We start from the raw sequence: 12,401 nt of genomic DNA on the forward strand, positions 1-12,401 counted from the left end.
TGAATGTTTTGGAACCACAATAGAAACAGGACTCTACCTTTTGTCTTATTTACAAAATATTGAAAACCTCGGTGACTCACTGGTCCAAATATTATATATTGTAAAGTAGCAGACTGAGCGAGTTAGCATCGCCTCCGAGCTCTGACGGGAGGCGAACCCGAGTCCCCGAGTCCCCCATTCAGCAGACCAGGAAGCAAGTTTAGCTCACTTGGTATGGTGAGTTAGCTCTCGTCACCTCAAAACAATTAGGTCTACCTCCAATATGATAAGAGACATTTCATTAGTAGCGTTTTAGTGCTTGCTAGCCCATAGCCTGTACAGGTGTGAAAGAGAGAGACTGCTTTTATGGACCGGTAAAGGCCAGCGTGAGCCACGTCTCAGCCAATCACAGGTCCAGGTCAACGCAGTCCGTTTAAATTAACAGCGTATGCTGTGGGTGAGTGAGAGACAGATTTCCAGCTCATCAGCCTTTGCAGGACTGAAATTGTTCCATTAGAATCTATCTTATAAATATATGTATATAAATCTACAGTAAATCAATAGGCCTATTTTACATTTCTGAGATATTTCTTAAAAAGAGATTTTAAAGGAATAGCCATAGCGATGAATTATTTGCCATGCAGGTTCCTTCTATTGCTGTTTGCCAGTTTGTGTGCTTTGGATTCCCTGTGCTCGTCCTTGTCCGCCGTGGAGGACACATACAAGGATGTGCTCAGTGTCGTGTCGCCAGGAGAAGAGTATCTGACGGAAAAATCCGTTCGCTCGCTTTTTAATTTACTGGAGAAACGTGTGCAGTGCGGCGAGGTGCCGTGTGAAAAGGTAAGTTTTATTAGACCTCAGCTCCGCGCTGAGGGTAGACACTACTAGACAGAGACAGGCTGGCGCACTGAGAGGTCGAGGTCCAAAGGCTATTGCTGTTGCTTCAAGTGTGCATGGAGAATTGGAGATCTTATGGATTTTACTTTTCAGGCAACCTTTTTTTAATTTAATGTAAATATTGAACTTGGATTTGCACCAACTGCTCAATGAATTGAACATGGACTTCTTTGGATATTATTAGGTCGAGGCCGAACTTGCGTGCATCAGTGATTATCTCTTCTCATTTTAAAAGTTTTACAGATTCTTCCGAAAAGTTAATTAATTTTTTCTCAAATTTGTCAAACATTTGATGACCACAACAAAAGCCGACATCGGGTTTCATATAGCAGCATATGGAAATGGAATGCCGTGGCATATCCAATACATGCCATCATGCATAATTTGCGCAAAGTTAGTTTTCAACAGAGTCGGACTCCTTTAAAACGTCCTGTTATGGAACACTTTTTACAACTGTTAATGGAACGTTACATGTTTGCAATTAAGGAGGACTGACAGTAAAATAGCATATGTTCAATTATCTTAATTTTGTTCAAAATATTTGTTTTTGCTCTCCAACCTAAATTAATTGTAGTCTGAATGAGGATACATTTTTATTGGCGTGTGGTTCTTCAAACTTTCTCTCACACACGCACGTCTACTTTTTTAGTCTATCAGTTCAAGTTAATATGGGCAGTGGAAAAAGTAGGCCTACTCACATATTTTACTCAAGTTAAATGTATCAATAGGCCTACTGCAATTAGAAATACACTGTTAAGGTGGTTGCACACTGCTGCGTTTTTCGTTGCGAAATGCGTTTTTCAGGACAAGGAGAGAGAGGGAGATAGAGAGAGCAAGGGACTGAGTGGTGCGCGAAACGGGCGGCAGTGTGCAAACGTGACTGACACAACGTGAGGTTGATTTTTTTATTTGCGTGCACCGAAATTCACTCCGATATTCGTCCGAAAAACGCAGCAGTGTGCAACCACCTTTAGGGTGCCCTCACACCAAAATACCTATGAGAGTGGAATCCGCATTCCGCCAATGCATTTCAATGAGAAGGGAGCGTTTTTTTGCCAGTAGAGGATTTCTGCAAAAAACGCTCCATTCTCATTGAAATGCATTGGCGGATTCCACTCTAGGTATTTTGGTGTGTGGGCACCCTTACAAGTAAAAGTTCAGAATTCAAAATGTAGCCTACTTGAGTAAAAGTATGGAAGTGTTGAAATGTAGGCTACTTGAAGTACCAAAAGTAAAAGTACAAAATGTTTGAAAATAGCACAAGTGAGCTTGTAGATCGGCTATTCTCAAATAGCCACGGTATAACATAGCATAACAAGTGGTTTATGTATGTTTGATAATATTATAATTTATATTTGCAAAGTAACTAGTAACCAACGTTTTCAAATAAATGTAGTGGAATAATAGTACAATATTTGGATCCAATATGTAGTGGAGTAGAAGTTAAAGTATTGGAAATTGGCAATACTCAAGTAAAGTACTGTACAAATAGGCCTACCTCAAAATTGCAGTACTTAATTAAATTTACTTACACCACTTAATATGGGTACAAAAAAAATGTTATGTGTCCTTTCAAAATCTGGCAATTAGGCCTAGGTATTATAAAGATATTCTATGTTTAACATCCTCTGGAGAAAGGCAATACTCTTTTAATTTGGATTTGTCATTGGTTAAAAAGCGGCTGAAAGTAATAACATTAATTCTCTGTGTTTCATTTTAGTTTTACTGTAACTATAGATGTATTTAATGGCACACAGAAACACCAGGTGGTTCCCCATTATATGATTGATAGTTAATCTTCACCATTACTAAGCCTATATGTGCAACAGTACAAATATATATATATATTTTTTCATATGTTTTACAGTGTTATCGCTGTACATGTATACAGTACATTAGGCAGTAGCTAAAGGCATTCTGAACCAAATTACAGACCATATCAGACCAAATCATGTCTAATATAATACAATTGTTTTTAGGTTTTTAGAAATACATATCAAATTGGGGGTCATTGAAATGAAAAGGGTTGGGAACCACGGGCTTATAGCATGTAATAACTCAAGTAGAATCCATACGCTTCCTAATGTAGACCTATTTGTCAGGTAATTCATGTCCTCCTGATATCACTTCCAGTCAACTAAGGTATAGCAAGCTGTAACAATCAATCAGCCAATCAATAAAATAAAGAGAACCTTTAAAATCATAAAGTGAACCAACTGGCTTGAGGGAACCTGGGACAACAGCGTCTATATTCTCAGTTAAATATGGTATCTGACTAGTATGATGTAAGGGGCCGGGCCGGGGGGGTTAGATTTATGGAAATACAATGGAGTGTTCACTGTTCATGCTAGTGAATGAGTTTTTAAGTGGGCATCAGTGTCCCACAGGCACACTGCCGCCTCCCCTAGGTTTATTAACTGTCAATTTCCAGGGTCAGGTGTCAAATAAGGCAACACCATTTTAAGTACCCTAAAATACACTCTTAGAACAAAAACTAGGCTCTACTCAATTTTATTGGTGAAACATTTTTACACTCAAAAATATTGAGTAAATATTACTGATATGAAATCAGGTAAATGAAACTCAATTAATTTGAGTAAAAGTAACCAAAACTTTTACGTACTTATTAACAACTAAAATTGAGTACAATGACCTAAAGAAATTGAGTAGATTTAATGAAATGATTCAGTCAATGCCACAAAAGACTACAAGTAAATACATTGAAATATTAAGTAGATCTAATTGAATATTAGAGTATGATTTAACAAAACAAATATGTCACATTTACTCTATTCATTTACTTTTATTGATTTAATTCATATAGTACCATTTTACCCCTTTCATTTACTTTACCTTTTACTCCAGGAGTACATGATGTCAAATGAATACACATGAAATAATTATGCAGATAATTATGTTTTTAATCAACTCATTTTGACCATTGTAACACCACATCAAGTATGAACATTCAACATACTTTAGTATGTAAATGACATGCAACAATGCCTGCAAAAACAATATGTTTAAAGATAATGATCAGGAAAGGGGTATCCCTGACACTTTTAAAAATGTTAAAGTTTACTAAAGAGCAGTGTGTGTTCACAATACTAAGTACCTCTAATTGAACTGTGCATACTGTAAGTAAGCAGTCTGTCAAACATTATGCACCATAAGAACAATGAGCCCATCAAATAAACAGTAAGTCATAACCACAAAATACATTAAAGAAGACAGTCAGAGGCCATTTGGCATGAAAGGAAATCACAACTTGGAATATGAAATAATAAATAAGCATTTACAGTAGCTCAACATTTAAACATATTGACTATGCACACGTGTAATGTCTATATGCTAAACTGACCTGTTTGCATTATGACTCGAATGCACCAGAAACAAACACTTTACATGAACTAATTACTATCAGCAACAAATACCATTGCAAAAATGCTGTTTTGACAATAAATCCACTTTCAGTTGGTTATACCCACGTTCTGAGAGCATCTTGCTGAACAGTAGTCGGCAAGCAGACATTTTTTCAGTCTCTGAACTTTGTCTGAAAGGTGTCCGGGATCCAACTCAACTAGTACTTTTTGGAACATCTCAAGACCATATCTGAGGTTCTTGGGGTATCTCAGATTAAAGGCATAGAACAGTCCCAACAGATAGCAGCAGATCCCCAAGATTGTTGAGGGCAGTGATGCCCTTAATCACAATACCTACATCAGTAGGTTCATTCATTGAGTCCTCTTGGTTCTGCAGCAGGTAGATCTTCATCTTCTTCATCATCACCTCCTCTGTCAACTTCTCTTCTACTCTGACAGGTGCACCAGCAGCTTCCTTCCTGCACACATTGTGAAGATAATTGTTCAGAGCTCACTTTCAGGCTAAATGTTACAAGACACACAGACACACATTGAGCAATCCTAGCTGTCTCCACACATGCAGCCCTGGGCATAATCTTGAATAAGTTGGACCAGACATGCAACGGATGCAACAGCCATTCAGCCAATGTCACAACCTTCTCTGGACATCGCTATGCTGTTTCTTTGCATGTGATGGTCTCATCCACGATCACATTAAAACGTCAAAAAAAATATTTTACTAACTTGAAAGTCCTTGATCTTGACACTCTCTTCTTCCAGATGGTCGACGAGACATCGGATGATGACCTCTCGTGTTCGTTGATTGGGGATTCCTCTCTGCAGAATAGAAACATAATTATTTGAACAATAAAGAAAAAGTATGACTGCACTTTCATAAACTAACATAAACTTTGGCAATACAATTGTTTCCACAACCCAGTTTTAGCAACGGAAGCTGGGAGACTGTCCTTAGTAGCTATTAAGACATACATTTAGAAATGAATAATCAGGAGAGAGAGTTGCAGGGGATAAAGATGAGTTTAGCATAAATTAATGTAGTAATTATTGTCATTAGCCAGGTGAAATATAATTAAAGCAGTTGGAGTAAATGAAAGTTTCATACCTGAAGTAGAATACTCATTTGTGCCCAAACTGCCCTTCTTGGACTGGAACATGGACAGTAGTTTGGGGGTATAGAAGTCCAACATTGCCATACATTTTGGCTCAAGATTCAGTGTGGTGATCATCCTGAACTTTGCACTAACCTGGAAGACAGAGATGAGGGGAAGAGAGCAAAAAAGAAGACGTGAGATTATAGATCTGGTATTTTCCCCCAGGATAGGGATGCTAGGGTATACAAGTGGTTAACTACAATGACAAGATGTCTGTCACATTCAGGTCTAATTCCTGTAACCATTTCTGTAAACATCTAACAAGGCAGGCCAACTATCCTTGATGTCTGCTGCTGGCTGACAACATCATGTCATCTAATGCTTAATATCTGCAACCCAATTTTACAGGGATATAGTTAATAATAATAATTGTATACTTCAAAAAATAGTGGATATAGCTGATCTACAGCTCACAATCTTGAGCTTGTAAATTGGTCATTTGAGCATTTCTGAAGAAAAAAAAAGATAATAATTCAAATAACTGACACCATGTGAGGCTTAGTCAATTTATGATTCCAATAATTACTTGGCCAAACCAAAATCAAGGAATACCGTATAATCATGTTGCTTATTTACTTCATACTTTTTCCAAGTCTTTTACACATGTAATCCTCATTGAACACCATAATAGATACATGTAGATAATATGTAGGCCTACCTGTGCATGTTATCTTCATTGTACACACCATTGTATGCAGCTGTGCATAGCTTGTAATAAATGCAAAAAGTCATGACTAGAGGGCTTGCACATTACCCTCACTGTGACCTTAACTAGCTGCAAACCTTTGTAAAGAACACAAGTTATACCCAATACATTTATGTAGCCTATATGCACAAAGATACAGTAAATCTACTTACCAATATTTGCAAACACTCTCCAGGTCTCTTGTTGAAAAAGATGTGTGCTGCTGCTGCTGCTGCTGCTGTTTGTTGACAGAATGTTCCAGTAGAATTTTCCCATGAACCCTTTTTTTCCCATGAACCCTTGTGTACAATTTTGAATCTTAGTCATATCTACTCAATTGTTTAGGTTGTTGTGAGAGATGAAAGATTATTTAGTTGGAATGAATAATAATTAAGGGTCTTTTAAATTGATCCATATAAGTACTCCATACTCAAATATTATGAAGGAAAATTACCAAAACAAATTGAGTATAATTCATGAATCAAATCAGTTGGTCAAATACTAATTTATTCTCACGAAATTAACTCAAATAATATATGTACATCTAACTCAAAACGAACAGTTGGATTTTTACTCATTTCGTTTGGTGTGACCTACTCAAACAATCACATACATGATATTCAGTGATTTTATTGAGTAAATATAACTTTTTCTAATAGTGCCATATACTCGGCCGCAGAATCATTTCTCAGAGTGTACTTCAAATGTGACCATGCCTCTACAGGATATACTTGTCTCATCTAATTTGATAGAACACTGGGGTCGTCCCACTGGTGCATGTTGGATGAGTGAACAGCTTATTAGTTCAATGATGAATACTCTTGTTAATTATTTTATTTCTTCATCTTGTCATAGCTTCTGGGAATGTGGTGTGTGTGTGTGTGTGTGTGTGTGTGTGTGTGTGTGTGTGTGTGTGTGTGTGTGTGTGTGTGTGTGTGTGTGTGTGTGTGTGTGTGTGTGCGTGTGCGTGTGCATGTGCGCGCGTCAGCAGTTTATGGGTAAATCTGCCCTTGTTTGCTCTCCTTATCTTTGTCTGGGTCAGAGTAAACTGCACATCTCAATCATTAAAATACATAATTAAACATTTCCTCTCCTTGGTTCTTTGCCCACTCTTTTATCGCATCCTCCTCTCTATTTTGTCTGAATTGGAATACAGCTCCAACGTTTCGATCAATCAGATAAGATCGATAAAAATCCAGCAGAGCTTTTTCAGCATTACCAGTGTGCAGACTCTATTCTCTATTCCTTCTGTCTTAACCTCTGCACAACAGTGTAATATTTCCCCACTTCATGGCCAAAGTCTATACACACCACAGAAAGTCAAGACAACCTCAGTGACATCAGCTGTTTCCCCATCTCTTATCTTCACCACCACACCTTCTCTTGCACACTATCAAAAGACTGCAGGTCAATGCATCACCAGCTACCCAAAAGACCCCAGAGCTCTTCAGAATCCTATTATTATTTTGGGGTGATCCATCATTTGTCGTTTGTACGTCATCTATACTATAATTTTGCGAATGTCTGAGTGAGTGAGTGTCTGTCTGTCTGTCTGTCTCAGCGTTTCTCCTCGGTGGCTGGAGCAATTGATCTGAAATCGCATCACCATCAGCATATGAACACACCTGACATAACTGTGAAGCCCGTTTGTCACTTTCACAAATCGTATGCTGTATAATAGCATTTTTATGGTGTATCTATATCTATTTAGCCTACAGTACCTTTTGTGACCACACATGTTAAGGGAGGGGCGCTGTTGTTCAGGCCATGCACAATCACACACAAACCCACACACACAGGCGGGCAAGCGCAATAGCACCCAGCTGCAGAATTGCGGATCCCGTGAGGGGGCGTGGCATTTGCCTGCTGGGTGAGGGGCGGGCATTTGCCTGCTGGGTGAGCGGAAGTGGTCGCGCGCACATGCATGAGCATGTGCGTGTGCGCACACGCGCGTCCTTGAGCATGCACGCGCGTCCCTTCCCTGTATTTATTTCATTTATTTAACCATTTAGTTCTCAATAATAACGTTAAAAGTGATCGTATTCAAGATTGTTTGCATTAGTAGGCTACTGTGGATTTATATATGTGTGTTAAATACAGGAAGTGCGTTTTGTTCTATAGGCCTATTAAAGCATTTTAATCCCAAGTAACATTAAAATGCATGCATGCATTTATCCGTCTGTCTTTCAATGTTATATGAGATACTTAAAGTGTGGTTCCTGTGGAAATAAGCCTCGGCTTTCTAGGATCTCCTTTTAGTTGACCTTGTACCAGTGATTTGTACTGTCATGAAACTGTACTTTTTTCTATTGCAAACTTCTAATAAATTCTTCAATCAATCAATCAATGCATTATCGTAGGTTACAGTGGATATTATAACAGGTAATCTGTTGAATTACTTTTACAAAACATGTACTTGTAGGTATTTATACCCGCATATAAATAAAGGGTGGGAGATATACGGTGGGTAGCTGGCGCGCGCACACACACACACCTTTTTAATAATGTTCTTTGTTATACAAACATGTAACATTTCGATAAGTGCTCAAACATATTTTATAATAATGTTAATTATTTAGGCTACTTTTCAGATTAATGCAAAAAATATATTGGACTGGTTTATTGTACAGTACTGTAGGCTTCCCAGCAGCACAAAGTAGCCTAATTAAAATGTACTAGCTGGGTCATTCCTAGCAAAATGGGGCATTTCAGAGGGCATGTTCAGCTGTCAGCAAAATATATCTTCCCATCTTAATTACCAAAATTAATCAGTTACCAACCAGATGTTAATATTGTACATCCCATCTATACTATAATTTTGCGAATGTCTGAGTGAGTGAGTGAGTGAGTGAGTGAGTGTCGCATCACCATTAGCATATGAACACACCTGACATAACTGTGAAGCCCGTTTGTCACTTTCACAAATCGTATGCTGTATATTAGCATTTTTATGTTGTATCTACTATCTATTCTGCATCTAGCTTGAGGCGCATCTATTCTGCATCTAGCATGAGGCAACATGTTTAACCAGCTCTCTCTCTCTGTGTGTGTGTGTGTGTGTGTGTGTGTGTGTGTGTGTGTGTGTGTGTGTGTGTGTGTGTGTGTGTGTGTGTGTGCAGGCAGGCGGGTGTGTGCGCAGGCGGGTGGATGGGGGGGATGGGGGGGGGGGGTAGCCATTAAACGAAACGGGTATTTCTTACATTGATGCTCCTACATATTATCATGCAAGCACCAGTTAAAGTTACTTTCCATCCCTCATATACTGTATGCAGTGCACATCCCATAACCCACACACTGCACATCATTTTGGAGCTCATATCTTTGAACGGGTAAGGGTAAGGGCTAGTGTACATAATGTTTAGAACAGGAGTGTTCAACAGGGGGTCCGGGACCCCTAGGGGGTCCTCAGAGTTACTACAGGGGGGCTGCCAAATCTTTGTGTGATAGGACCATGTTTTTTTACATTAACCATTTGAACCCTAGCATCCCTATTCTGAGTGGAACATTAGCCACTAGAGGTTCTAGAGAGTCTAGAGGTTTGTAGAGGGAAAAGAAGAGCAGACTAAGTATTTGACGGTTCAAGTGGTTAAAGTTGTACTATGTAACTTTTTTTATAAAACAAATCTTAAAATTCTCCTAACTATTAAATCACAAAAGTTTTAGAAGATCCGCGCCGTGAATTTCAGCCTGTAAAGCCTTCTCTGTATGTAAACTGAGATCCTTGCCGTGGACCGGATCTCGCGCCAAAATTGCGTCATCACACTACCGGCCAATCACAGCGAGGGTTATACAACTGCCGGCCAATCACAGCGCATCTTGAAGTGGGGTCGCTATGGCAGCCATATTTGTTGTCGCCCGTTTGTACCATCCCTTCTCTAGGTAATTTCGCCTACCAGGCAGGGTGAAGGAGTCCGTATCTCTGGAATTACTGAACGCACAGGAACAAGGGACCCCTTAAAAGATAGATCTCAGCGAGGCGGAGGCAGACGCGGGGGTCTGAAGGTACGAAAAACGTCCGAAAGACGCGGACGCGACCGCGGTTTGCTATAGGGCTAATGACCACTAGTTGGGCATCTTACACAGTATGGCTTTAAATGTCTGAAAATACACATTACTCCAATATGCTGTCAAAGTCTAAGCTGTCTAAGAAATCTATGAACATTTTTAATCTGCAACACAATTTTATACAATATGTAGTGGGTGTCCCTGCTTCATCTCTCTCTCTCTCTCAGCTAAGGGGTCCTCCTTGGCCTGAAAACGTTGAAGACCCCTGCTTTAGAACATTAACCACTTTTGAATACCTATTTTTGTGGGGAAAAAAGCAGATACAAGTTCGTAGATCAGCTAAAGATCTTTTGGGGTGTTTTTACACATTGTTGAGAAAGGAAGATCGCACACACTGCTCTTGCTGAGCATCACAATTATTGCTCTCACGAATGTTTCAAGAGTATTTTTTAACATTTTTTACAACCGCGATCTTAAATACCATTCTGTGTGTGTGCAGAAAGGTGGTGGCACAATTATTCTCCTGTGAGAGTTTCTCAATAATTAACTGTGACTTGTGTACAATCTGTCATAGTCCACATAAGAAAAGCACAATAAAAACATGACAAAGTGATACAGTATACACCATAACAATCGTTGAGATGAGATTCCATGGCATGTCTTTCTTTAAGGAGACATATAGGTTCAAATAGACCTATTTATGGTGTACTCGTGAGACTTTCCCCCTTTGAATGTTGAAAGCTCCAAGGTCGGTGTGTCCATTCCTTAGGCATGCAGTTTTTGTAAATATTCTTGTAAGACATAAGTACTGTGTGTATTATGATGTCTTGTTTCTGTTTTTCTTTTCTTTTTCTTATGAGTGGACAATGGCAATATGTAATAATAACCTTTGGTGAGAGGCATTTTAAAGCATAGTGTGTTTGTGTGTCTAGTGCAATCTGACAGAGAACATTCACCAGCTGATCAGCAATCACTCCATCCACGATGAAGGGCAAGAAAGAGGGGAAGAGAAAGGAGGAGTGGAACGTCCAGTCAGTGTATCAGAGTTCAGCCACCTGGCAGCTGGCTGTGTGTTCTACCTGACCTCTCCTACCAGGGCCTGCACAGCCATCCTAGAGGGAAAGTGGGGAGAAGAGACTGAACATCTTCTACACAAAATCACACTACATGATGAGCACCACGATCCCCATCGTCACCAGGAGAGAGAACCTGATCACGAACCTGGTAATGAACATGAGCACATGGACGTACATGGACTGGAGCTTCTGTTTCGAGAGATGGAGGTGCACTATCAGCCCTCAGACCACGAGGTGAGCATTACTGTACATGTCTACATACGGAACACATGTAGGTCCCATATTGGCCATATTCACACAGTGGCCATTTTGTCATAGTCTACTCAGGGGGTGGGAAACCCACAGATGTATTAATATTGTTGTTAATATCAATACAAAGAGACTGGTAGCATTGCTAATGGGTCGGCACCTATTTGGGGTCTTTGCTTTATGATAGGAGAGGAGGTACACACAACACAGCTTTCAAGACAGAATTGGAAAAGGATTGATTATGTTGTCAACTCAATATAATATTACGTCTAGTCCGCTACCAGCAAGCCCCTAAAAGGTTTAAGAACCCAGCTGAACTGCTGTTGATCTCGTATCAGCACAGATCAAATCCTTTAGGGTTGTCGGATCAGTCTTTAGAAAACATTAACTTCTCTTTCTCCTGTATGTATTTCACTCTTCCCTCCCAGTAAGGGCTCTGTTATATCATTGTGTCAACCAGGGCTGTGTTAGACCAAATGACATCATGCTGGAGGTCAATGCATCATCAGGCACAGGGCAGAAAGAGGAAGTGGGTGCAGTGTTGGGTCGTGTCTTGTGCCATGTGCTGCAAGGTCACGGTATCTTTAGCCTGCCTGAGGAGGGTTTCTTCCTGGATTACATCATGCAACGTATAGGGCCAGAGAACTTCACTGTCTATGGTAAATAATATACATACAGTTTGGGGATGCATACAGACATTTTTACTTTGACACAGGCCCTACTATTAATGCCTTCTTCTTAATGATACATGCGGTAGTCATTAATATACAGTAGTATTTACCACAGACACTAAAATTAAGTAACCTCAGACACTGTAATGAGGAAACATAACGTCCAAATTAGATTGTGTGTATACTAATGCCCTCCACGGACAGATGTATAAAACAAATAAATCTAGCGACTAGCAGGCTTTTACCCGATTCATGCTATTGCTGTAGTAAAACTAAATCACATGTACAGTATATAATACACTGAA

General features: G+C 39.5%; 1 protein-coding gene across 1 annotated transcript in view; it reads left to right on the forward strand.

The window, feature by feature from the left end:
* Nucleotides 1-603: 603 nt before the first annotated feature.
* LOC308289923 (zinc transporter ZIP4-like) overlaps nt 604-12,401 on the forward strand; it is a gene marked incomplete at both ends in the record, with an annotated part of 17,961 nt that continues 6,163 nt past the window's right edge. The window contains 3 exons of the mRNA XM_080731704.1: nt 604-819; nt 11,033-11,410; nt 11,886-12,084. Of these exons, the coding sequence (XP_080587830.1) occupies nt 604-819; nt 11,033-11,410; nt 11,886-12,084 (793 nt within the window). The remainder of the gene's footprint in view (nt 820-11,032; nt 11,411-11,885; nt 12,085-12,401) is intronic.

This window comes from Nannobrachium achirus, assembly GCF_963921795.1.
Source record: "Nannobrachium achirus genome assembly, chromosome: 8".
NCBI classification, from domain to species: Eukaryota; Metazoa; Chordata; class Actinopteri; order Myctophiformes; family Myctophidae; genus Nannobrachium; species Nannobrachium achirus.